This window comes from Haliaeetus albicilla, chromosome 18 (assembly GCF_947461875.1).
Source record: "Haliaeetus albicilla chromosome 18, bHalAlb1.1, whole genome shotgun sequence".
In the NCBI taxonomy this organism is placed as follows: Eukaryota; Metazoa; Chordata; class Aves; order Accipitriformes; family Accipitridae; genus Haliaeetus; species Haliaeetus albicilla.
The window spans coordinates 11,797,823-11,825,709 of NC_091500.1; the positions used below are offsets into that span (position 1 = coordinate 11,797,823).

Sequence of the window (27,887 nt, forward strand, 5' to 3'; positions counted from 1 at the left end):
GCAGATAAATATGCTGCATTTGCACTAGAGTCTTTCCCCCAGTAGGGCAACAAATTATGTGCTGCTGTTGATTCTCATTAAATGTTTTAAGAATTTAAATCTCTTTGAGATCTTTATCCTTCTGTCAAATTCATTTGGAACTGGACATCACTGGGGAATGACGGACAGATGGTATAATCACATAAGCCTCCTTTCACTGGGGAGCCACATTAAAAAAAAAAAGAAAAAGGCAGAAATAGCAAAAATAATTATGCTCCTTTTTGGAGACTGGATGGAAGCAGAAAGGCTTGACCATTTGATAAAGATTATGCAGTGATCTGGGTCAGAAGCAATGTTTAGAGCGTCCTTTCAAAATATTGGTGCTTACATGTGCTATGACGTACAGATAGCACCGAGTCACTGGCTACCAACAACAGCAAAGACTGTGGGTCCGCTGTGCCAGACCCCGTACTAGCTCGGGAGGAAAATCTGCTTCTTTGCTCGCTTTCCACTCTCTCCTCTAGCTCATCAGTTCGGCGACCTTTGCTGTGGTTGAGATAAGCAGGTCTGCAGGTTTCCGAGAGGTGCGTATTAGGTAAGTAGCCCACAGGCCTGTGCGGGGTTCTGGGGTCCAGGACCCCTCAAACCAGTTGCCAGAATAACAGTTTATTGCGTGTGCTGCGCACGCCCTCAGCGCTACTGTCCAAATTACTGTTTCTCGAAGGTACTTTCTGCGTCGCTGTGCGGAGCAAAGGACCCCCAGCTCACACCCAGCCCATCTTGACTGCTGGAGACATTACCACTACGTTAGTGGGAGGTCTCCTGGAAACTTGTTGCCGATAACGTGGAATCAGTTCACCCACCGCATCTAAACAGCTCTCCAATGCCGGGGATCCGACCCGTGCTGGAGGCCGCTGCCCCTGGAAGCACCGCGGCGCGCAGCCGTCGGGTCCCAGCGGGCGCTGGGGAGGGGAGGCGGCAGCTCAGCGCCCCGCTCTCCCTCACGGGCCGCGGGGAAAGGCCGCGGCTCCGGCCCCCGCCGCGGGCCGCGCCATGAGGAGAGACGCTGCGGCCCTGCCGAGCGGCGCGGGGGGAAGGCCGCGGCCCCGCTGCCCCGCGAGGCCGGTGCTGCCGCCGGGGAAGGGGAGGGAAGATGGGGAGGGAAGATGATGGGGAGGGGAGGGCCGGGCCGGGCCGGGCAGGGCGGCCCCGGGCGCGGCAGAGCGAACGGGAAAGCTCGGCGCCGGGGTGACTTCCCCCTGCCCCAGCCGAGCGGGGCGGGGCGGGCCGGCCGCGGCCGCCGGCAGCGGCAGCAGCAGCAGCAGCAGCAGCAGCGGCAGCGCTTCCCGGTAGCCCGCGGCGGCTCCGGCCGCGCCCGCTCCCCGCAGCCCCCGTCGCCCGCCAGGATGAGCGGCTCCGGCCCGGAGGCGACCCGGCCCGGCGACGGCGCGGAGGTGCGGCTGCAGGAGGCCGAGCAGGACTGGGCGGCCGCCAAGGCTTTCTACGACAACCTGCCTTCCAAGAGACCCCGGCCGGTGAGTGCGGGCGGGACGGGGACGGGGACTGGGACGGGGACGGGGACGGGGGGGTCCCCGAGGCCGGGGACACCCCCGAGGCCGGGGGCTGCGGGCCGGCGCTACCCTCCGGCCGCTCCGCAGCCCAAGCCCCAGCACGCCATCACGGTAGCGGTCTCCTCCCGAGCCCTCTTCGACCTGGTGGAGGAGCGGCGGATCTACGAGGAGCACGGCTTGGAGAAGTACGTGGAGTACCAGCAGGACAACGAGAACGTCACCCTCAAACCCGGACCGGCTTTCTACTTCGTCAAGGTACCCGGCGCGAACCGGGGCGGGCTGGCCCGGCGAGGGTGGGGGGGGTGGGGGTGCTGCGGAGGATGCTGCGAGGCCAAATTTGGGGAAGAGGAAGAGCCCGAAGCCTCCTCGGGCGGGGCTGACCCTGCCCCGCCGAAACGTGCCGGGGACTCGTTCCCTCGGCGGTGGGCTCGCCGCGGCCGGGGAGCCCGGCATCACCTCCGCATCTCCCCGCCACCCCCGGGCACCCCTCCTCTCTGCCCCCCCCCGCCGGCACTAACGCTGAGCGCCTGCGGGACATCCCGTACTGCCGGCCTCACCGGCACCGGCGGTTCCCCCGCGGCGTCACCGCTCGTGTCCCGGCGCGGGTGAGGAGCAGCCCGCGCTGTCGGCGGGGCGCACGAAGCGCTTTTCCTTTTAAGACTGTTTCCAGCGAAGCCAGGCCCCCCGGTCGTTGTAAGTTTGCCGCAGCCTCTTCCCCTCCCCAAAAAGCCAGAACCAAAACATCTTAGTTCCTCATTCCATTTTTACGCCGCACTCGTAATAGGACTCCTATGATTAAAGACGGCGTGGATTCCATATCATTTGGATTACTTTATTCAGAAATGAACATACTTTTTTTCTTTCTTGGTCAGCTTTAATTTTTCCTTGCTTTCGTTGTCACCCTGGAAATTGTTCTTGAGGACCAGCAAAAGAAATTAGACCACCTAGTTGGGAGTCAGCGTTTAAGCAGAGGTGAAACGGAGTGTTTTGCTTTCATTGCACGAGATAAGAGAAATGGCCAAGGTAAACAGCCTCCAGCATGGAAAGCAAGTGAAATTACAAAAGAAAAAACCAAAAAATATGTATGGTGTTGAGGAACACAGGTTTTAGTGGGACTGACTTGAAAAAATGCCATCTACACAGTTCGTGTCCATTGAGAATTGTTTGATAAGCTCTACCGCAGCAATTTTAGAAAATTTATTAAACCATAATTAGCAGTCATACTTGCTGACAGCAGAGTTGTGGCAGAACACTTACTCCAGGTTTTAAAAGCAGACTTTCATTACTTCAGTTTTACTCTCTGGAATTTAAAACATTTTCCGCATTGATCACTTTCTGGAAGTACAGGGTGGAAAAATTACTTATGTCAATACCCACGCTGTTGTAAGTATAACAGACAGCTGTTAATGGCATTAATAGCACAAGCACTGTAAAGGTGGTGTTAACATAAAAGTGTGGTCATAAAATAATTCACTTTGTACACCAGTGAGGCTAGGCCGACTAGTGAATTTACTGCATCTTTTCCTATCTGTAGCAGCTAGAGATAGCAGCCCTGCTAGCACAGTCAGTTTTCAAGAGATTTGTTAGAGTTCAGTGTCAAATTCACTTTGAATTTAAGCAAAGTTTGACTGTTTTAACTCTTCATGCTTTGAAAATCAGAGCTGTTAGCCGTGCTCAGCTAAATGCACCTTGACCTCCGTTCCCTTCCGGTATGCTATTTGCGTTTGAATTCTTTATATTTTTTAAGATACTCATAAACTGCTTAGTCACAGGAATCATTAGGCTAGAGAACTGTGGGTTTGTTGGGTGATACTTTCTACTTGGAGACAAGGAAGGCAAAAAGGAATAATGTATTTTGTTTGGATAACTTTATTGAAATCTTTAAGGTACTAAGTTAAAAGGATTATATCTCATGCTTGTAGAACTTTAAGAATCTTCATCACAGGCCAGGATCTCCTTGGGCTGCAAAGCATACAGGCACTGGACAACAAATGGCATCTCCTCCTCCACTCCCCCCTATTCTCTAATACTTTAAGAAATTGCCAGTGTAGTAGAGTATTAGCAATAGAAATGGGTTATGACCACATACTAAGATTTTTTCCTAGGCCTTATACCAGGCCTTCACTTAGAGTTTTCCTAGGCACAGTCCCACATGACATAGCCATGCTTTTTAAAGTGAGATTCCCAGAATTTAATAATGAAATCTGTATTTTAATTCTTAACAACTGACCTGACTTTGTAAAGCATCTTAATGAAAATCAACCCATCTTGCATTCATCTGATGTTTCATTGTTGACTTTGTTGCCGTAATCCCAAGGAATTCCATTCAACGGCCAAGATCCCAAAGCAGAGGTCTGTGAATAAACCTAGAGCAAAAAGCAGACCTTACCCCAAAGGGTTAAGATTCTAAATAAGATGAGAGAACAGATGGATACAGAGAGAGATGAGCAGATGAAAGGCCAAGGACACAAGAATGCCAAACTGTGCATGTAACATGTTGGCCCATTATCTTTAAAGAGATCTCAAATGAATCAAAATCTGGCTCATTCAGTACTGCAGTTAGAAATTGCCAAGGTAATCATGTTTGATAGGATATGACTTTGTACTCATTACTTAAGGACAGTCTTTGACACCTGACCACCTGAACTGTGTCAGTAAATCTTTGCATAAGTATGTGGCCCCAATTCACATTTGTGCATGCAAAACAAATAGTTTACGCTTTCTCCTTGATTTCACAAGAACAATTTTCAAGTGGACGAGGAAGTCCAAGTTTGAGGTGGACAAGGAAAAAAAAAGATTAATAGGTATTGTGATAATGTTCAGCAATGCATTGATTTATTCTGGATGATTATGGTGTCCCAAGAAAAAGGATTTCCATGATAAAGTTAAATTCTGTAACTCGGCAAAAGGAAGTTACTTGCTGCCTTTCAAATGAACCCAGTCAAATGGTTGCTGGGAGCAGGAGAGCAGAAAGGAATAAAACAAGTTGGGCAAGTTAAACTATCAGGTGTTTCACATTCCCCTTCAAGACAGTCCTATCACTGAAACCACAGTGATTAAGAAACAAGGCACATTCCACTTGTCTATTGACTTGCACATTTTTAACCTGCAGGCGCTGGAGCATGTCAATGCCCGGCTTCTTGAGCTGTACCCTGATGATGAAGAACGATTTGATATTGTTCTGATGACTAATAACCATGCCCAAGTGGGAGTGAGACTGATAAACAGCATCAATCACTATGGTAAGTAAAATAAATACTACCTTGTAGAACTGCTTGCTTGTTACATAATAAAATGAATTAATTTTATTTTTCCTATTCCTGCCTTGGTAAAAGCAGCTTCTTGGTACTGACACCCATTCCTCAGAGGATGATACTTATTTTGGGGTGTCAGCATAAGTGAGAAAGTGTTAAACAGTATTTGATCCAAAGCTCTAGATTTAACTTGTCAGGTATGAATCTTAATTTCTGAGAAGTCCTTATACTTTTTGTTGTTTGGTATTTGTGCCCCCCTATACATGTACCTTCAGAGCAGTTATTCTGCTGTCTTAGAAGGATTTATTTTTTTAAAAAATTCTCAAGGAGGAAGGGCTGATCAAACATTGTAGTCTAACTTGTTGAAATTATGGTGAACAAATTTTTTTTTTTAAGTTTACTGTCAGCTGTAGGCTAGCATACCTTTTAATGGGTTCCTTTTACAGGTTTGTAGTGTCAAGGCAGAGTCACACCTTGTTGTGCTGTTCTTACTTTAGGCTTAACAATTGAACGTTTCTGTATGACGGGAGGAAAAAGTCCTATTGGTTACCTGACTGCGTACCTTACGAACTTGTACCTCTCAGCAGACTCTGAAAAAGTGCAAGAAGCTATAGAAGCAGGTTTGAATTGACTCGCTTTTGTTCTCTCTCTGTTGAGCTTGTTAGAAAATGAATATTATGTGTCTTTCACAGAAAGTAGTACTGCTGCATCAAATGCAGAAAGTCACAATTTTGTATGGTGCAACCTTATAACTTATTTTTACTTACTGAAATAAAATTAGGTTTTTTCTCTGTATTATTATTGCTCTCTGACCCCTCAGCCTGCTGATAATGACAACTTAATCACCCTCTACCATTGTCACACCTTTCTGTTTTCTTTCTTTCTTCTTCTCTTTTCTCTTTCTACAAGCAATGAACTCCCATACACACCTCCTTACCTCTGTTCAACTTCTATTTGAATAGAGCAATTTCTTTGATATGACTTAACAAAAGCCAACTTCTGTGTTGTGTAAGGAGTTAAAAAATAGCAAATAGTTTGATTCAGTGGTCTCCTTGGAACTTCCTGCTTTGTCTCAGCACACCTTGGGGACCATTTTTGTATATTCTTATCATATAAGTAGAAGGAAGCATGTCTAAGAAGTTATGTCAGTGGGACAGCTTCCATACATATGTGTTTCAGAACAGCCATTACTAATTAGCTTTAGTGATCGTTTCTGCTCACCATATATAAAGGTCACCACAAATAAGTTGTTGGAACTGAACTGCTGACAGTTTAATGAATGACTCTGCAGGACATGCTAACCGAGGTTCTCTGATCCATTTTCAGGCATAGCATCAGCTACGATGTTTGCTGCCAACAAAGATGTTGCATACTCGGATACACAGTTGAGGGTGGCATTTGATGGAGATGCGGTTCTCTTTTCTGATGAATCAGAACAGATTGTCAAAGAGCAAGGATTAGATAGATTTTTTGAACATGAACAGCTGAATGAAAATAAGCCTCTTGCACAGGTTTGTACTTCTTTGAATCAGTGAGTTTTCAAAACATCTGATGATTTTCACTGCTGCTGTCTTTCTCCAGTTCCCCCCAGTGTGTATGTAATTGCCCTATTTATTTACTTTTTCAAGGATAATCTTTAAAATGCATGTTTGACATAAAAGAGCCCACCATTGCAGTCCTTTCACCAGATCTCCCACTTCACTGAGAACTGCGTATATAAGACAGTGACTTACAGTTGTATTTTAATTGTATCATTAGAAAAATGAAAGGCTACTACTGATTTCCTTGATTATTTATGTTAATTTCAAACACCAGGATATTCTGGTTATTGAAACAGGGTAGTAGCTGAGCTTATTCCCAAGCAGACCTATGCCATTTGTCTAAAAACCACAAATATTTTAACATTAGCTTAAACTGAAAGACCAATTCTGCTATTGTTAAAAAAGGTATAAATTCATAATAAAAGCTTGGTTTCTGAAAGTGCTGGGCAGTGCAATACATTGCAGTTTGACCCAAACTATCACTTACTTCTTTTAATCGGAGTGTAATTCTAATATTGTCATTAATCTGGAAAGAGTTTAGTGATGCCTGTGTAATTAGGTCTCTTACTAGTTTTTGCACAGAAAAAAAATTGCAGCTCATGGTTCATAGTAAAAAGAGTTAAGTGTTTTTAAAGAACATTTTATTAAAGTTAAAGACTATAGTTATAACTTCATATTGTAAGAGATCGTGTAAGCCTTAATGAGAATCAGTTTACTACTGATCATACCATGTAGGATTATGGTTTTAACTTTTTTTCCAATTTGTGAATTCCTAGTGAGGGTGCAGACCCCTTTGGACATATTACATAGAGAATTTACTGAGTAGCATAGCATTAGGGAAGGAATCCTGTATGTAACTGGCAATGTGATAGAAAGCAAAAGAATGATTTTGGGAGCTGTGGACAAATACTTAATATGCTTGTGGTATTTCATACTCAGGGTCCTTTGAAAGGTTTTCTGGAAGACCTAGGGAAACTCCAGAAGAAGTTCTATGCGAAAAACGAACGATTAAATTGTCCTATAAGGACCTTCCTGGTCACAGCCAGAAGTGCAGCAAGCTCTGGAGCCAGAGTGCTGAAGACTCTTCGTAGCTGGGGTCTGGAGGTTGATGAGGCACTTTTCCTAGCGGGAGCTCCTAAAGGACCGATCCTGGTGAAAATCCGCCCTCATATTTTCTTTGATGACCAGATGTTTCACATCGAAGGAGCACAGAAATTAGGCACCATAGCTGCGCATGTTCCCTATGGCATTGCTCAGAAATACCACAAATCCACATGACTGGATGGCACCATTAACGATAAGGTTCTTAACTCAGCCAGCCTCTAACATACCAATAGTTATGTCTGAAAACCTCTACATTTGTATGTTGTAAGCACTATGTTTAAAGATTTAACTTTGGGCTAGAACAGCCTTTAAAGGAAATATTTTTAATATAGGTAAGTTTTTAATAGAGTTATTTTAATAGCATTCTTAAGCAGTTTAGGCTTTTTAGCCGTCTGGATCTAACACTGTGTTTTTGATATTAGGGAAAGGTTTGTACTGTTTTTATAGCTTGAGACAGGGAGAACAGTTATATTTTCTCTAAAAAACTGTTGACGGGTTATTTATAACAAAAATCATGCTGCAATGCTAGTCCTTGATGGTTATTTCTGATATTACCAAAAGCACAGTTTACATGTAAGTGTTTACTTGTTGGTGGTTTGCTTGTTAAGTATGTGTTCAGTAGGTTTGTTATCACAAGGTTTCAGCTTCCAGTGAAATGTTAGCTTATTTGATCTTGTGTTTAAAGGAACCCTTTATTATTCTATATTGTTTTCCTATTCTAATAAAGCTGGCTTTACAGAACGTTGTCATTTTTCTATGTAGAGGTTTTAGCATAATTTCCTATGCAGAGTTTGTGTAATCAGTGTCTCTGTGTCTCTTGCCTCCTTTGGATATTTAGAACCAGAAGTGAACACTTCCAGCCAAATTTGAGAGAGCGCTAGAATTCTCAAAGACACTTAAGTCCCAACAGATTTCATAGAGCTGGGCAGAAGTCAGAGATGCCGTGAGTATTTTGGCTGGCACAAAGACAGAAGCTTTAGAACATACCTTTATAACAGCAGAGAATCTACCTTAAATAATGCTGTTGATGGAACTCCTTGTTTCTTGACTAGATTCACTTAGGATTTACAGCTGGTTTGTGATCTGCGTGAACTCAGTTTGGCAACCTCATATGAGTTTCCAGGGGACAGGTGCCTGTTGCAACATAAATTCATGCAGATTTACACTGTAAGCCTATTCTACCTCTTTTATGCTAAGTTCCTGTATCTCAGTGTCATCCATGTACCTGAGTGTCTTCCAAGTGACGCAACTAACATCTGTCAGGTTTTGTTTGTTCTCTTCCTCTCCCTAGTGGAACAAGTGTCCTGTTTTATTTTTATTGTTGTTGTGAATTTGTACGAGAAGAGAGAAAACCAAAAGAAAGTGCTTTGCAGTGGGAGTAAAAGTTGGTGAAGGCTTGTGATGATCTGTGGTTCCTGGGGGAATTTACTCTAGAATCCCACGTTAGCCTCTAAGAAAGTTTGTTCTCTTCTGTCTGGATGAACTGTCCTGTTATTGCAGAAAGCTTCATTGCATTAATTGTGGTTTCCCTCCCAGAAACATAGGTAATCTTTTAAATGTTCTGGGTCCAAGCCACAAAGTTCTTTGAAAACAAAGGCGAAAGCCTTGATCCTGCCTGAAACTTGAATAAAGACCATTAGAAAGGTTTTTTTGTGTTCACACCAGCATGTGTTGTTGATGGGATGCACTGCAGATTTCTGGTGTACTTGGAATTTCGTAAGTGCTAAAGGCTTTGTGCCCAAAACATATCACATTTCCCAGCCCAGCCAGGAGGTGAGGAAGACATGAATAAGTGAGGCCTGGTCATTGTCTGCCAGGATGGGATAGAGTTACCTCGCCAAATGGAGATTATAAAAAATGTTATTAGCAGGTGTTTTTATGTGAGAGTGCAGAATCAGCAAGGAATCAAAAAATATTCCTTAGCTGTGGAATATAAATGTGTGTGTACCTTCACCACAAAAGCATGGCTGCAAATTTCAGGAACACCGGTCCTGCCTTGATGAAGTGGAACATGGATCAGCCATTCTTCATCCCTGCGTTGTTAGAGCTGTAGAGGTTGGGTGCAGGAAAACAAACACTGTGCACAGATTGCTGGCACTTGATTCTCACTGAACATAGCAATTCAGGCTTGATAGTGGAAAAGGCTAATGGGATCCTTGATCCCTTTGGGACTCCAGAGGTGAGCTTCTTGTGCTGACAGGGTAAGCATGTAAATCTGAATAAATTGGAAACCGAATCATCTGGTCTATTATGTTTACCTTTATTTCCAATCAACCATCCACCTCCAGCAAAAATGAAACCTACTGACCAGGACATAGTTAGGAGCTTCCAGTTTTTACATCTTTTTTGGTCTAGACACACATAGTACTAGAGGACTACCTCTTGCAGTGCCATTCCTGACAGCACTAAGGCATGTGTGAAGAGAAGTAAAGAGTTCACATATTAAATTTACATAGTAGAATATACATGCTTAGTTACAGAATTTAAATTGACATTAAAGTCCAGAAGTTGATGTTAAGGTCCACAATCACTTCTCCTAAGTTAGTTGAGCAAAACGCCCTTAGATGTTTGTTCAGATTATTCACTGCTTTTTAATTGTCAGGCAACTGTCCCAGGCTTGATGGCTGCTGCTTTGCATATCCAGCTGGCAGCACGTTGGGTGAGTGGAGCCTCATTCACTCATGCAAGTGCCATCCGGACTAATCTGGGTGTTTGGGGAGACTCAGGCCTGCCAAGTAGTCTCTGCCCATTAAAATTATTGTCTTCTGCTCCAAGGCATGGCTTGGCTACTGGAGCAAATAATAGTTTTCAAGAAAATTCTCTGAAATGGGATAGGACCTGAGGGAAAGGGGTTTCTATTTTTGTAGACATAAACCAGAATTGTCTCTTAATAGCATTCCAATCCACAAAACAAAACAAGCAAACAACAACAACAAAACCCAACAAAAAATGTCTTGCTTCTCATACTCACAAGGATACCATGAGTTTATGCCCTGGCACCTCATAACCCAAAGCCAGTCACAGTTACAATGGATAACATTTTCAGTAGGGGAATAGAGTGGAGTCCTATGGTTCTGGACTGTCCTGTCTCTTAGCCTGTTTATAACACTGGAAGACCAACTCATGAAAGAGAAACTGTCATCCCAGCCAAAACCTGGAAGAGGATTAATGGTAACACAGATTGAATTCTGTGTCGAAACAGAGCCTTGTCAGGCAAAGCCAGTCCTTGTTCTCTTAGCTTCCAAGTTTGTGCACCACATCAGGGAAGAGTCCAGGTAAGACAAATGGGAATGTCTCCTACTGCTACCAGTCCCCATGGACAAAAATACTGGAAATAAGATCCTGAAGGTGACTTCACTTTTTTTTTTTTTGTACAGGAGAACATATCCTCAGAGTGCATTGGATGCCTCTTACCACCTACCAAGACATGATAAACCCATGTTCCTCAGTTCCTTTGCACGTCCAAAACATCCTTTCAGTTTCCAGGCTAGCATGTCATGCATAGTGAAACAACCATCTGGAGGAAACAAAATAGTTCAGATGAAGATTTGGAGATGGTCATCATCGCATGCATTCCAACATGTGTCCTCCTGTGTTCCTGGACTGTGATCTGTTCTAAGGACTCTGGAATCAGAAGGCTCCTACATGCTGAGGAGGATCTTCAGGTACACTCCCTTGGGCTCCTCTGCCAGATCCTGTAACCTGCACTGGCATGCAATATTGCTAAAGAGAACACACCCATCTCCTTGAGTTGGGTAGAGAAAGCAATGAAGCAGGTCAATGTCTTAGGAGAAAAAGTAATTTTCAGTTACCCTGCTCAGTAGTATCTGGGACCAACACCATCTGAATACATATGTCATCCCTGCCTAGATGAGCAGCTTCTGATCACTATCACCCATGAGCTCCTGTGCACATGCTCCTTGCACTGAAGGCTGGATTGACCATCGATCAACCCAGGCAGGATCCTTGAGGCAGTGCCCCTCTAACACATTCACAGTCATCTGAAGTAGTAGGTATATCAGAGATGACTGCCAGAGTCCCCACTGCCAGATGCTGAATAGCAGACTCTTTACCCCCCACCAGGAAGATTTCTTACAGGATGAATCTGTTCCTCTAACAGGGCATTTCCTAGTTCTCTTGTCCTGGCATCTCATTGGCAACCACCGTCCCTTTCTCATGGTCCTTGGCTGCAAGGTTATTAGGCAGCAGAGGTGGGCATGGCTCCAACACCTCCCAGAGATATGACTTACTATAAGCAGAGCATATGGAAGAACACCTCAAACTGGTTACAGCTCTTACATCAGGTTAAGGATGCTCAAAGCCATCTCTGTCACAAGCAGACGCAATGGTGTGGCCTGGTTAAAATACCCTCTGGAGTAGCCATGAGTCTCACAATGCAGTGAAGAGCCAAGAATGAAGAGCGAAAGAGTTTTCTGTGGTGAAGACAAAGACAGAAGAGGTCTCTCAGCGAATCCAGCGTGTTTAGATGTGGTAGCCATACAGCCCTTAAACTGCCTGAGAAGTGTGACAGACAGAGGAGAGATGGTAAGGATACTTCCAAAAAACCCTGACACATTCCTTTAGCTATAACATGAGCTGAAGCATCAGAACAGACTGCAGCAATGTGAACAGACTGTGGGTAGCATCAACATGTGACAGTTAAGAGGAGGTTACTATTGCAAATTGTTGTCTCTAGACCAGCCACAAGAAACCTGACGGAAGGGTCATGTGTTTCCTCTTGGGTTTCTTACTCATTTCCCCAAATGTGCTAGGTCTTGACTCAAGACAGACATGCTTATTATCAGCCAAGCTTGTTTCTGGTGTCCCCCACAGACTGTTGTCTCCCTGGATTCTACCCACCTGCATGCTGGCCCGTAGTCCTGATCCTGAACTTCTCTTAATCCATGTTGTTTTATCCTCATTGTCCCTATCTTATTGCTAAATCTGCACTGAACCCTATTACTGCCTTTTTTTTCTTCTTCTTCTTTTTTTTTTTTTGGTGAAACACCTTTTTTTAACTTACATTGCTCTTGGACAAAAGTCAGTTACCTTTTAGTTGTCTCTCGGTACATTTTTACTAGCAACTCTCCCAGGGCTAGGATGAAAATGATTTTAAATGAGTGAACTTCAGTGGCCACTCCTGACTCCCTGGATGGGTTCACGTTGCCTTGGGTGGGTTCATCAAGGTCTAGGATTAGTAAAGGGGGAGATCTGGAGACATGACATGAAGATGATGGCTGAAAACAAGTTTTGGGTTAAGGATTCAAAACTAAGTTGGCAGGTCTGAGGGGCTGTTGTGGTTTAACCCCAGACAGCAACTAAGTACCATGCAGCCGCTTGCTCACTTCCCCTCCTACCGCATGGGATAAGGTAGAGAATTGGGAGGGAAAAAAAGTAAAACTCGTGGGTTGAGATAAGAACAGGTTAGTAGGACAGAAAGGAAGAAAATAACAATGATGATAACAATAATAATAAAATGACAATAATAATAATAAAATAATTGGAATATACAAAACAAGTGATACACAATGCAGTTGCTCACCACTTGCCGACCAATGCCCAGTTAGTTCCCGAGCAGCGATCCACCCCGCCCAGCCAACTCCCCTCAGTTTATATACTGTACATGACGTCACACGGTATGGAATATCCCTTTGGCCTCTTTGGGTCAGCTGTCCTGGCTGTGTCCCCTCCCAACTTCATGTGCTCCTCCAGCCTTCTTGCTGGCTGGGGATGAGAAGCTGAAAAATCCTTGGCTTAGTCTAAACACTGCTTAGCAACAACTGAAAACATCAGTGTGTTATCAACACTATGCTCATACAAAATCCCAAACATAACACTATACCAGCTACTAGAAAGAAAATTAACTCTATCCCAGCCGATACCAGGACAGGAGCCCGAGGGTCTCAGTGCCAACAACTGGAGATATCCAGTCTGGGTGCGAGCTACCGGACAAACCAGCTATTCAAGGGACCCACATTATGTGCATATGTGAACCACTAGCACACTTCAAACTGGACAACAGGAAGAGACCAGCATCTGGGAAAAACCAGTGTCTCAGCTGGTGCCTGGGTCTCTGGGTATAGATATTGGACGGACTTAGGGTGCATGCTGGTATTTAAGAGACCAGTGAACGTAAGTGTGTGAGGTGAGTGAGTGGATGTATGCACATGTTCTGCAAGCAGCCTCCATTCCACTAGACTGGGATGGGACAGACCGCCTCAGTCCTGAAGTCCACTAAATGTGATTACCTCAAACAGGCTACCTCTAAGCTAATATTACTCAGCAGAAGGTGGTCCTCAAAGCAAGAGTTCAGCAGGGCTGACTGTCAGCTCACTGGTATGTTTAGACTCCAGAGTAGCTGTCAGAGCAGACGCCGCCACAATGACTTTTGTAACGCTCCCCCCCACCCCCCCATCCCATCACTTCTGCTTGCAGCACGCAGGTAGGTTATCAAGACACGCTTGGCCACATACTAACATCTCTGCTAGACTCAAAACACACAATCCAACTTGATCCAGAGCCACAGAACCTGCTGAAATACCTAAGAAAGAAATCCGGTCGCGAAGGCAGCATGGGGGGGGGGTAGGTCTCGGCACACTGCTTTGACACACTCTCTCGCTCCACTTACACTAGCACCCTCAACTTTCCCAGAACGTTTCATCGCCACAAAGGCCAACTGGCATGGAAAAGTCCACGTGCATGGTAACTCTCCAGAACACGACGCCTGCTTCCAAACTGCCTAGCAGGAGCTCACGAGCTGTGGGAGAGCCCTAACCAGCCCCCAGCCTTGGGCCAAAACTCTGCCGCGGGCTGCTGCTGGAGTCTAAGAGCAGGGATGTTGTGGCCCTGTGCTGGCGGCCTTCCCGGCACCGCCTCACCTCCCGCTCCAGCCTCTGCGTCTCAAGCTGAAGACCCAAGGCAGACGCAACTGGACGTGGCTTTTGCAGAAGCAATTGATCTTCCATGAGCCTCAAAGACTGGGAATGAAATATTACAGGTGCCTTTAAGGTCTATTTTCGCTGTTGATGGAGTCTTCTCTGCGAGACTGGTAAATGTGAATAAAACATTTTGGCAAAATCTCTGCTGGCAAACTAAAGGCTGCTGGGAAAGGCTCTTGGGGCCTAGGACTCGCCCATCTCTGTCATTCAGCTGCTACCACTGCCTTCTAATTCTAGAATTGTGGAATCAATTAATTCTAGAATTAGTTAGAGCAGTCCCTGGTTTGGTTTTGGCCCGGGCCAGCCGGCTCTCTCCCTGTCGCTGCCCACCCGCCCTTCGGGCCGAAAACCAAGAGCCGGCCTGGACGTTTCGGGGTTGACGAGCCTGTTCCGCGCCAGTTCGCCTCAGCGCCAAGCAGCAGCCCCCCCGCCCCGGCCCGGTGCGTGTAGCTTACACTCAGAGGACTACAATCCCCACAGAGCCCTGCGGCGCGCCTGGCCAATACTAACGCACCCCGGCGCCGGGCGGCCGGCGAGGCGGGGGCGGCCCCTTCGGGCGGAGCGCCGCTCGGCCCAGCGGGATGGCCGCCGCGGCGGTGGCGCTGGCGCTGGGCGGGGGGCTCGTCCTGGCCGCCTGGCGCTGGCTGCGGGGCGAGGCCCGGGCCGCGGCCGCGGCCGGGGCCGGGGCCGGGGCCGGGGCCTCCATGCGGGGCAAGACGGTGATCATCACGGGCGCCAACAGCGGGCTGGGCCGGGCGGCGGCGGCCGAGCTGCTGCGGATGCGGGCCCGCGTCATCATGGGCTGCCGCGACCGGGCGCGGGCCGAGCGGGCGGCCCGCGAGATCCGGGCCGAGCTGGGCGAGCGGGCCGAGGGCGAGGGCGGCGGCGAGCTGGTGGTCCGCGAGCTGGACCTGGCCTCGCTCCGCTCCGTCCGCGCCTTCTGCCACCGCGTCCTCCAGGTACGGCGGCGGGGCGCGGGGCCCGTGGGGCCTGCCGGGGCCCGTGGGGCCTGCCGGCTCCCGCGGCGACGCAGGCAGGGACCGGGCGGCCTCAGCCCGTCCCCGGGAGGGGACGCGGGGTGCCTGAGGTGATGGCGGGTGCTAACGGGGCGGCGGCGTCCTCGGGGCTCCGCGTTCGCAGGGCTTGTGCCTGCTGCCGCCGTCCGGTTTGGGGGTACGGGATGGTGCCGAGCTCCCCGCGGGGTTCGGGAGGAGCGTGGGAGTAAGTGGGCGACGATTTTAAATTGGCACCTCGAAACCTAAGTGTCGTACTAGCTTGGGCTGTTACAGTAGTCCCAACTGTTCTAGTACCGCTCTGTTCTGAAAAGGAAGCACTTGTTCCTGTGTGACGTCAGTTGTTTGCTTTCCTTTCCCTCTCTTCGACTCTACAGTAACCTGCCTTTGCTATTTTAAATTAGTGTTAGAGCTCAGCCTTGTCTCCAAAGGAATGAAAGTTGACATGAGTGTGCTGCTCACAGCTCCAGCCACCCTTCTGCCACCTCCTCACCCTGTTCCCCCCCCCCCTTTTTAAATTTCTTGGCCACTGCTAGCAGGGTTTAGTAGACAGACATCTTTAAAGTTTCTGCAGATTTCCTGAAAACCCGAGTTTAAGGAGAACGAGGGCATCCAGTTGATTTGCCTGACAGAAATGCCACTAGATGAGTTCAGCTGCGTTATTAGACACCAGCGAGCAGAGGGAGGCACCGTTGGAGGCGTTATTGCCATGAACACCGGCAGTTGGGACTCATCTAGTCACTCAAGCCGTGAGTGGGCTTGGAAGTCACGGGAAGCCAGGCTTAATAAGGTCTGCTGCCCCTCAGAGCAGAGCTCATGAAGTACTTGAAAGGTGCTCAGATGCTGTTGTGAGAGGGGAAAAAAACAGAGGACTTTAGCGCATTAATTCTCAGATAGCTTTTCTAAAACTTAAACGTTTGCAATAAGTCAAGTCCTAAGTTCTCTAGTGGGGCTCTGTGTAGTTACGTACATTCATACATACAAATCCAGTGGTGAGGTCTAAGCTTGCTTCAGTGTTTTGGGAAAATATGCGTTTACAAAATGATATGCAGAGTAAACACCAGAAAAGAAACATACTGCCTAAATTTTTAAAATTATAGCTCTTGTAGTACAAAATATCCCCAAACATAAATTTATTAGCCTCTCTTTATTGGTAAATCCAGTACAAGTGACTTTAAGTGTGAAGAGGGTGGAGAAAAAGAGTGCATATATCTGCAGAGTGCTACTGACACCTGCGTTCTAACTTCCATTTTCAAAATAATTCTAAAAGCAGTTGAATGACAAGGGATGTGAGTTCAAGTAGTACTTTCAAAAGCTGTTCCATCCACGTTCATGTTGTCTTCTCTAACCTGTGACTTCTTTTTTGGAGCCATTTGTTTGGCGTGTTTTTTATGTGTTTTATTTGAGATGAAAACTTAAATATCGGCAGGATGGGGAAACAATGCGCTCCCACCGCCTAACTCAGTTTGTGGGATTTTTCCTTTCCAGAACTGCAAGGGATTATATCTTTCACTCCTTAGCCTCACTGCAAAAAGTATAAGATTTAGAGATGTTGGAGGGCTCTGTGGAAAAATGGAAGCAAGCTCAGAGGCTGCAAAGAATAGCATTGCCTGTCAAAACAATGTTTTGTGCTTTCTTGTTGCATTTGGTCATAGCTGCCTGCTTGGCCCTGATTGCATTACTCTAGATTATTATTCTATTTAGGAGTCTCAAAAAAATAGCACAACTAGAGGTCTTGCTTCTTGAAGTGTTAAGTCTTGCAAAATAAATTCTCCAGTCAGATGCTACAGAAAGCTTCTAAAGCAATGTTTTTCTCTAGAGAAGAAACGAGTACCACTTCAGTGAGCAGTACTTCTTCAGTTCTGTCCTTGTTCAGTGATAGTAACCATTATGTTCCTTTGGATGAAGAGGAGAAGGGAGTTTGATGCTCTTTGGATCATGCCTCAGGGACCCAATTATATGACATGCTGAGCAACCTCAAGTCCCATGGAAATCAGTCTGAGGTTGAAGTACTTGATGTTTTGTGTGATCGGATGCCAGCATCATTAAGTGAATGCCAAGTGCAGATTTGGGTTTTGCGCTCTTTGTATCTTTGCTGCTAGTGGCAGTCAAATAAAAGGCAAATAGTATAAAATTAATGTTGAGATTCTCTTATTTTTATCATCAGAATGACCCCAAATGATCTCAGCTTGCCTTACAGTCCGTGCATGGGGTTTAAAGAATTAGCAGCAAAGTAAACTCATGCTGCTTCTTCTATAGAGTAAATAATTTTGCTTCTGATTCTTGCAAGCATAAATTTCCTATGATCCTTTCACAGTCTTTTTGTCAGAGGTGGGTGAAAGTGCTGAATTCAGAGCTTATTTAGGCAGCTTACTTTAATGTGTATTTTTTGAAAAAGGTAATGGTTTGGGTGAATTGGAGAGCTCTTTGTTTTTGAGTGGGTGCTGAAACATGAAGTATATGATGTATTATACATATATTTAAACTGTCCATACCACTCTGTTAATGAACTATGTTTCCTGATTCTGTAACATACCTCCTTGAGTCTCTGTTTTCTCCTGACCTGAACCGGAATACTGATCCATCATCAATAGCACGTCCTGAGCATGTCATAAAAATTTCAAGCCATGGTCCTGTAGACATGCCTAAGTTCTTGAGTGCACATATTAGACTCCAGTTGTTGTATGAAGCCTGCTCAATTTAGGATCATGACTGTTACTTTTCTATAATGAATTCTGCTCTATAGTTGTCACCAAGCTGCACAATGAAGTGTAGCGATTTTAAAATAAGATGTTGTTTAAAATCAAGAGAACATTGTTTTGCAAAGTTTTCATGACATCTTCCCAGTGAGATAATGGGTCTACAGTTTGACGCTTTTTCTTCAACCATGAGGTTAGTTCTGTAAGCTAGCTCTTTTTGTTCCATGTTTGCACATCTTTTGCACGGTAGAGCCCTTGCCTATGGGTGAGGTTTGCCATAAATTAATGTGTCTGCTTTTGCAGTGCAATAAAGAGGTTACTTTTTAGAGGGAAACAAAACTCATCACAAAGGTAAATTATCACTGAATTGCTATAGAAGAAGCAGCTCCTGGAGAAGCAGATGATAATGTCCTCTGCCTGCATTAAAAGTAGATACAGACCTACTCTCATGTACCTGCATCCTACTGGGGTCAGGTACTAAGTTTAGTGGTAGATCAACTTAACAGTTTTTTTTCAGCAATGCTTTAAGAGAATATCAGGAAGTTAGAGTTCAGAAGACTAGGAATGAAATTATTTTTAACAAGGGCCGATGAGAAGTATTAAGCATAATAGTATGTTTTGTATGACAATGATAAAACTGAATGATTTTTTTCTTTCCTATTTAAAGGAAGAGCCAAGGCTGGATGTTCTGATAAATAATGCAGGCATATTCCAGTGTCCATACATGAAGACAGAGGATGGTTTTGAGATGCAATTTGGCGTAAACCACTTGGGTCACTTCTTGCTCACCAACCTTCTTCTGGGCCTCCTCAAAAATTCTGCTCCCAGCAGGATTGTGGTAGTATCCTCAAAGCTTTACAAATATGGAGAGATCAACTTTGAAGACTTGAACAGTGAAATAAGTTACAATAAAAGCTTTTGTTACAGTCGGAGTAAACTGGCTAACATATTATTTGCAAGGGAGCTAGCCCGTCGATTAGAAGGGACAGGAGTCACTGTCAATTCACTTCATCCTGGGATTGTCAGAACAAATCTAGGCAGATACGTGAACATTCCTTTGCTGGCAAAACCCCTATTCAACTTGGTGTCATGGGCTTTCTTCAAAACACCTCTGGAAGGAGCCCAGACTTCTATTTATTTGGCTTCTTCTCCTGATGTCGAAGGCGTGTCAGGAAAATATTTTGGGGACTGCAAAGAGGAGGAACTCGTGCCCAAAGCCATGGATGATTTGGTTGCAAGAAAGTTGTGGGATATCAGTGAAGTGATGGTTGGCTTATTGAAATAAGTGCCAGGGGGTATCTGCAAATAGAATGCAGATAACTATGCAACACACATTTGCAACAGTGTGATTCTCACTTTAAGTGCTGTGGGAATACAGATTACTCTGCTCAATAGGTATTAAATAGAGGAGTGATTTATGCTGGAACTCTGTTTTGAAATAAAGGACAATCTTCCTTTAATAGACGCAGGCATTCAAAACAAGTCTGAAATAGAGTTTGAGGGTGTGAATATAATTTCTGGTTAAATCTGCTTGGAAACTCGTGTTTTACAAATAAAAATTGAACAACTGTGTTTTGCAATATATATGCATATTTGTCATGTTCCACTATTTGTAGTTGGGCTGGACAATGCAGGGTACTGATGGTGAAACACTTCTCCTGTAAAAAGGTTTTGAAAATAGATCCTAATAATAATATTAGGATTGTTGTCTTTTTTTAAGCCATCACAATGAAAAATGGAATAAACAGTTTTACCAATATCTTACACTGTAATCATTTAGGCCTCTGAGTGCTGTTCAAAGACTTGTCAGCCCCATGGTTCAGTGAACAAAACTGTTGAGCCGTGTACAGTTTAGCTGTGAAGCACAAAGTCAACTTTTTTGAGTGATGTTGCTGCTATTCGATGAGTGCATACACTTGGTTGTGCAAGCCGTATTTTTAATTTCATGTGTGCTAAACTTGCTATTTATTGATACGCAGACACCTTGGGTTTCATTAAAAACATAGTTGATGGATGTATTATGGTCTTGATAGGACTTTGCATGTCACGAATTGTGTGCACACGAAGTTCATGAGACACTGCCCAGATTAGACTGAAGAGAATGCTTTTCAGTGTGTGTGTTTGGCTTGACTGATGGCACTTTAACTCAGTGATGAGATTAGATAAGTCTGTCTAATACAGCTTACTGAATATTCTTTAATAAAAATCTTTTTAAAAAAGACATAGTGTTCATTCTTTCGTGGTGGAAGATATATTAGAAACCGGTGGTCTTGGCACGGTAGTCTTGTTTCAAACCAGAAGATTCACCTGTATTGGTTTAGGGACCTTGTCACGTAGGGTTGGTAGGAATAAAATGGGCTCCAAATAACTACATGGGTATTACGTGAGATGTGCTGATTTATTCTTTTTTTAATTCATATAACTACTGGGTTCATATTGACATTTATGACTTCTTGTTTTGCTCTACTGTAATAAAATATTCTAGCAGTTAAGATATATAGAATAAATATGGAAGAATGATTTAGAGTGATCTATCTTAAGAAATATTACTCAAGGGAAGGAGTATCAACAATAACTGATGTATTCAGTAGAACCTTATTATCTACTTCTAAATAGGTATTAGTTCTGCACTTCAGGTAGCAACCAGCCAAATTTCTGAGCTTCTTTCTCTGCCTGTTTACTCAGACTCTCAGTATATTTTAACTTTTGCACAGTGGCGTGGACCTGATCGAGCCTTGCCCTTCACCAGCAAGATTGTGTTCTGGGTGAGTGACTTGGGTGGGGATGGAAGGTGGCATTCCAGAAAATCACAAGGCAAGCTACGAAACAGAACAGGTTTTTGAGATCTTGTAACATGTTGAGTTTTGCACTGCTCGCTGTATGGCAAGGTGTAGAGATGGGTGTGTTGTTAAAGCATACTCTGAACATTGAACAAAAGTTCTCTAAGTAATGCCAGAGGGAGGTGTGTAACATGCTAAGAGATGTTCTGCTTTGATCTTCAGTGTTGCATTTCACATTCTCATTCCAAATACTTGCAAATAGCTGCACGCAGCACCTTTAAACAGCTATCTAAAGAATTAAAAGTTCATTAAGTTCTCTGTAAAGAGAGAGAGAAGCTGAACCAAACTCGGGTTTGTGTTTTCAGTACTGCTGTAGTGATACTAAAGGAACACTACTGTATTGTTTCACTGCTGAAACGTGTGTACCTGTTGCAAGGAAAGCCTTGGATGCAAAGGTGGAGAAAGGAGATGGCTAGTCTGAAAATACTGTAGTAAAGAACTGCACTGAAACTGACTGAAGAGCAGAGAAATATATAATTTTTCAGACTGAATGACCAACATACGGTGTGCACTTGCCTTCAAAACAGCAAAGGTGGATTTGTACTGAAATAAGAGGTGTGGAAGAAGTCCCAGTCGTGGTATGGCTGCATAATGTGTAATGCTTCATACATCTACCAGGTGCTTGGTTTTATTTTCTTTTGAAACATCATGGAAATAAGAGCTATTGTCAGAAAGGGATTACATTCCTGCAATCATAACTAAATTGCAGGCCTCGTTCCAGAGTAGGAGAGTGATCACATGATACCCTTAATGGAATATTAATGAATTAATATTGCCTGAAAACAATTTGAAAGGGTGGATTGTTAGGAACTTACCGACAGGTAAGCTTTTTTCAATGTCTGAAATAAGTAAAATTTGTCACTTTCGAGGTTGAATGTAATTTAGCCTCTCTGGACCAGAAAGCTTTGATTACTCTCTTGAGACTGCTGTTAATGTTTGTTTATGTGATGTTTTTGTTATTCTAGTAGCATCTAGGAACTGGAGACCTCATAGGTCAACCGATCTTGCAAAATGTAAGTGCAAAACCAAAGAAGACCCCTTATTTTAACAAGCAGTAACGCTGACTCAGTCTAGGTTAGAACCATGCATTTTGGCTAAGGAAGTATCTCTGCTCTACTCTACTCTGCAGTATCTTAGTAAGCTCCGATTATATGTGTATGTTTTGAGGACTGCCTGCTGAATGTCTTCTCTTGGAGCTGGTAGAGGATGCTCATAAGAGGAGACCAGCACCTTCACACTTCACCCCAGTGTAACAGTGTCTCCAGAAAAATGTGGCAAGCTCTGTATATTACTACTGCATAAACATTTTATATCAAGAGCATGCAGCCAAAACCAGGATCGATTCCAGATGCCTCCTTCCGCCATCACCACCATATGACCACCACCACCCTCAAATTAAACTTATTTCCCATGAAGAATTAAACTTTTTAAAAATGAGGGTGAAAGAGGCAGTGACCAGGGATAGCGTGTAAAGCCAATGGAAATGCAGCTTTCATTGGCAGATACAGACACTGATCACATTGCTGGCAAGTACATTACAAATACGCAAGGAAGCCACAGCTGAGGTTAAGATCTTGTCGAAGTCTGTCATAAACGTAAATGTTACAAGGCAACTCCTTCCAAAGCCAAAATGTACTTTCAGCTATCTTACATAAATTGTTAGAATTTCAGCGTTTGATTCTGGGTCCACCAGCAGCATTGGGCCAGCGCTCAGCACCTGTGCCCTGGGGATTTAAAAACTGGCTGGGATGTGTACAGGGCACAGTGAATCGCGAGAACGTAGCCCCTGCCCTTTTGCTTTTCATGGGGGAAATGCCTCTGCCCTGCCATAGCCGAGAGGCGGAGGGCCACCGCAGCAATTAACTTTGGCTATTTGCAAACTTTCCCTGCTGGAGCCTTCGGCCAGTCTCAGCAATGAGTGAAAATGCTTCTAAGTGGTCCCATCTCTCAATGATCGCATTTTGTATAGCAACAACATTGCAGACTAACTGTACTCTAAAAGGGTTATTTTAAAATTGGTGCATGAGAGTATGTGTGTGCAGATGTGTGTGCAGGTGCAATTTAATCCCTCATTTTAAAAGGTGGACAGGAAGAGCTGTCAACGATGTGCGGAGGAGCTGAGGGGAGAGGAGAGCGGTTCTTAGCATGGGATTGTCACCGGCCGCCTGCGCTGCTTTGGTACGTGATGAGACGTTGGGCTTGGGGCAGATCTGTCGGGCTTGAGCTCAGCGTTGAGCTCAGTTGCTTAAAGTTGCATCCAGGTAGACGTACCCACCGCCTGCTTTTGCAGCTGGAGAGCACACCCGCACAGCCGAGGGGAGGAAATCTCTCCGTGTAATGGTCGAGAGAAACAGGCTTCAAGTGTCTTAAGGGGAGTATTTTTTAACTGCTTCAGTACAATTTATTCATCTTTGGCTATGGTGCTTTTCAAAGTGTCCTGTAACCAGCTTCCCTCACGGACAGACCAAGAGTTTAAGAAAGAAATAATTTCCTTTTTTTAAAATTTTTTTCTTTCTTTTGATTCTCAGTCCCAGGCCCTAGCTATAAGCCAGTCCTCCCTGCACACATGTAGCTATTATAGCTGAGGTTTCTGCAAGTGAACTAAATTGCAGTTGCATGTATTTATTTTATATGCCCCATCTGTTTCAGTCAAGGGAGACCTATGTGCTTTTTAAAAAAAATACTCTGAATCTGTCACCAATTTACCTTCCTTACCTTGCCACAAAGGCCAACATCTATCCCCAGGCAAAGGGACAACGCTGCTCTTTCATTTACTACAGTCAACGCAGCAGGCAGGCTTATAAACCCAGCGGGGGTTCTCCAGTAAAAATTCTCCATCTTAATGAGATAAATGATCAGTTTTTCCATGATGCAATAAAACCAGAAATATTTAAACTCTCCTCTCTTTCTTCAGTGGTTGCCTGGTTTGCCTAAGCTTCCTACTAAGTGAATGCTTCACAGGCTTCAAAGCCTGAGCCCTGTGAATGTGCAGTGTGATTATGCTTTTGCTGAAAAATGTGGATAATTCCCACTTCAAGCAGACTTAATTTCTTTCCACCTAAGGCTATAAAGAAAATAAACAACTTGCAAGAGTCATACAAATAATTTTAAAATGGGAGGCCTGTTCCCTTTTTCACATAACTTTTTCCAAACTAATCACTTAGAGAGTAATTGACTTGCAAAACGATCCGGGAGGCCTCCACAGTTGAATTGCTATTTTTGATCTGTCCCAGAACGGTGCTGCTATTTCTCATAACAGAAAATGACGACCTCCCTCTAGACTTTTTACTTAGCGCTTTAGCTACCACTAGCAGCCTCACACCTGTCGTGGCTGGATTTGGATCAGAGAAATTAATTTGAATATTTAATTAATTCCAAATGTCCTATGTAACATGGAGAAAGGAGTGCTTTCCTAATTGCTCTTTGGGGGGAAGGCTGGCCCACTGACCTCCTAACAAGGTTGATAGCCCTTTCTTTCTACATTTAAGAATGATCACTTCTTTTCAGGTAATTTGAAAGAAACTTCATCTGGTTCGGGAAAGGAACAAATGGCTTATTTGTCGTGAAAGATTCAGGAGGGTGTCACATGCTTGAAATCTATAATAATCACTTTAGCAAGGTACTGAGCATTTCTCACTGTCTGCTTCATGGCCAAAGCAAGCAGTCTGAAATCGTGGTCCCACTAAAAGTGTTGGGAGTCAGACACCGAAATATTTTTGCTGATCTTGATCTCCTGGCTTTAGGTTTGGGCAGTAGGACTATTACAGCCAGTTGGATGATGATTCTTTCAGGCTTGATGAATGAGGCTTTATGCAGTTCTGTGTATGTGTGGCATTTTTAAAAACACACTTCACAAGTTACGGGGGTGGGGTGGTAGCGGTGGTAGTGGTGTTATGTGTATATTAAATAGTCTGCAACATTCTCCAGAAATGTGTGTGTTTTTTCCCCAAAGAAATGTCAGCCCATCTCTGCAGTCGTTGAGATGTTTGTCAGTTTGCCACCTGGACTGCAGTTCCGTGATGAGCGACGTTATTTCAGTTTATCTAAGTCCTTTTGCAACCTTCCCCAACAGTAGGTCAGTGTTCTTAGGGTCCCCCTAAGTCATTGCATGACCATCCACTCTCCAAATCCCATCTGCCCTTGAGACAAGCAATGTCAGGGTCTTTCTAGATGCTTCAAGAAAGGGGTCATGAACAGGATCTGCAGAAAGACAAGTGACAGGCCTGGAGGCGCAGAACCTGCATGCCCTACAACAAGGAGATTTGGTATCATTTTATATACACATCTACAGACAGGAACACCTTCTCCGGTGTATATGGATAGGTATTTTAGACTTCACGCTGCCCCGAAGGCCTGCGTATACATTACGGTAGATGTAGCCCATGTATAAAACATAGCAGATTGAAAAGTGCTTCAGTACCACCCATTTGCTATTCTGAAGGGCCGAGATCCTACAGGTCCAGTTGAAGTCACTGGTAGTTCTGGTTGCTTGACACTTCACCTGGCTTTGAAAATACTTGGGAGGAGGAAGAGACCAGAGCATCATTTTCCTTCTATTCAGTGTCCCTTCCTGCAAATCTTCAGAGGTCTAAATGTGTCTCAGACGCATCTCTGCAGATACTGAAAAAATTGTAAGCCTGCTTTATGGAGGTATTGGTCCATAAAATTTTGCTGTAAGTGGAAAATTTCAAAAATCATAATTTCTCATTTTATACAGTAGCCAGATGATATTATGAACTAATTGTATCAGAAGCACAGCTAAGACTGGGGTCCTGGGACAGTATAAGAGAAAAAGACATAATGACCTGTCATCTGTAGATGCAAGAGAGGCAACCTGAAAACTCAAAAGGAATAATTTAAAAGCTTCAATGACAGTTATTTTGTTTCTGTTTCTGAGGTTTTTTGTTTGTTTGTTTGTTACATTCTTGATACTTGCTTTTTTTTTAAAAAAAAAAGGGTTAAAACTGCAGAAAATGTGAAAACAGCCATGTTTCAACAAAGCGGCACAGTTCTTCACTGTGGAAAACCCATAAAATGACAGGAAATGGCTTAATGTGGTAGGTGTTCATTTTTAAGGGTTCTGTTGACAGAAGTTGATGAGTGAAAATATTGTATTTCATTTTTGCCTTTTGTGCAGTAAATAGCATGGAATTTTGATGCTGCCTAGAGGGACAGCTTTGTACTGTGGTGGTCTAAACTGGGATTTTTTCATTAATGTAACCAATCAGAGTAGGTGGGGTTTTTTTTCTGGTTTTGTGTTGGGTTTTTTTAAGAAAAAAGCTGAAGTCAAAGAGAAGACCAAGAAAAAGCACCACGAAGTTTATCTTTTACTCATCTGGAAGAGTTTATTTTAAACACGGAACATTGTTTGCTGCTGTGGAAATGAAAGTGAGAGAGTTGCAGCTTTCTTCTGATGCCATCTGGCAGATGATTTACTTGCGTATGGTATTCACTAATCCAAATAACCCTGTGTGTGGTAGCATTGTCTCTTTACTGATCATGCAGCTGAGCTGGCTGAACCTTAGATGGCTCACACAAGGCTATCAACAGCACAGTACAATAGACTGTTTAAAATTAGAACAGAATTAAGGAAAGGGATATGCCAAATTCATCATGCCTTTACCTTCATTAAGCATTTTGCTTACCCTGCCTGAGCCTGATGTTTCCTTTTCATTCTCTTCATGGTTTTATTCACTCCAGTCTTACTTGGGCTTTAGCCCATTGAATTCAACACTTACATGTAGTCTCAAAGCTCAGATGGGACCAGAGCACTGGGCATCCATCCCTAGGTTAAAATCCTTGCCCTGACGATAACTGTGTTTGCTCCTGCAAGATCCCTTCCCAACCTCATGAAACTTGTATTCCTGTTGGGAAGTAAGGCTGCTTCAGCAGGACAGCTGTGTGCTGTAACCAGTAGCTTTGTGGTTAAGGAACTCTCCCAGTTCCTAACCTGAGCCAAAGTTGTCTCCAGATCAGGATATTCCCATTTATCAGGCAAAAGATCTAGCTACTACATTATTATATTAATGTTAGGCTGCCTCCTCTTGCTGTAATGTGAAAGAAAGAGCCTTGAGTGCTTATTTTGGGAAGCGAAATAATTAGAGGATTGTGCCTTGAGGAGCAGATCCCAAGCTATGAGTAGATGGAGTCATTCACTCATATCTTTGTATTTAAATTCTAGAGAGGGGTTGGTATTCTGATGCTCTTCTATGCTCAAGACAGTGTAATGGCTCCCTTCTCAATATGTGGGGTTTTTGAGTGATTTTTCCACAGTGCCTAACTCTGTATGCCTAATAGGTCTGTTATTTTGGCTTCAAATTCCACTCTGAGGTCTAAAGATCTAAAATTTGAGTATTGACTGTGCCTTATTTGTAGCCACTTCTGGTTTTTAATTGGATTTGGCCTTGACATGTCACTTCAAAAACTTAATGCTTCAAAAAGTTCAATTTGGAATTGTCCTTTTTGGAAGCTGACTTTTTGATTTTAAGGACAGTTGAACAGTTTTGAAAGTGCTGATTTTCTTCAGAGATAGGTCAATATAATTCATATGTGAAATTAAAATATATACAGTGTGGATAATTTTGTAGCAGAGATTGGGAAGGAATTGAGAGCTCAGCTCTTTTCCTGCAGAGCAGCTGACACTTTGAACTCACGGGCTGCATCTGTATTGCTAAGCATTTAATGCCAGGACCTGTTTTCTAAATCACAAGCTGAATGGGATAGTGGGGCAATATTCATGTTACCATATCCTATTTTATCCCAGAAGAGGCATGGGTACATCTAAGCTGCTTGCTAGGAGTGTCCTTGGCTCATGCTGACTCCTGAATGATGCAAAGAGTTGTTTCGAAAAGCATTAGTTGGCCAGAGCCAAAACTGTGCCAAGAACTGCCCTAACTATTAAACGGCGCAGATGATCGAATTTCAGTTCCTGGGCTGGCGCCCTGTCAC

General features: G+C 44.2%; 2 protein-coding genes across 2 annotated transcripts; both read left to right on the plus strand.

The window, feature by feature from the left end:
* Positions 1-1,132: 1,132 nt before the first annotated feature.
* On the plus strand, positions 1,133-8,190 carry NT5C1B (5'-nucleotidase, cytosolic IB). The gene is made up of 6 exons (XM_069805741.1): positions 1,133-1,514; positions 1,638-1,805; positions 4,663-4,792; positions 5,302-5,424; positions 6,131-6,315; positions 7,285-8,190. The coding sequence occupies exons 1-6, from the start codon at positions 1,146-1,148 to the stop codon at positions 7,621-7,623; spliced, it is 1,314 nt and encodes a 437-aa protein (XP_069661842.1). The 5' UTR covers positions 1,133-1,145; the 3' UTR covers positions 7,624-8,190.
* A 6,729-nt stretch (positions 8,191-14,919) lies between these two features.
* RDH14 (retinol dehydrogenase 14) lies at positions 14,920-20,320 on the plus strand. The gene is made up of 2 exons (XM_069805742.1): positions 14,920-15,346; positions 18,767-20,320. Exons 1-2 carry the CDS (start codon positions 14,969-14,971, stop codon positions 19,382-19,384), a joined length of 996 nt encoding a protein of 331 aa, XP_069661843.1. The 5' UTR covers positions 14,920-14,968; the 3' UTR covers positions 19,385-20,320.
* The last annotated feature ends 7,567 nt before the right edge of the window (positions 20,321-27,887 follow it).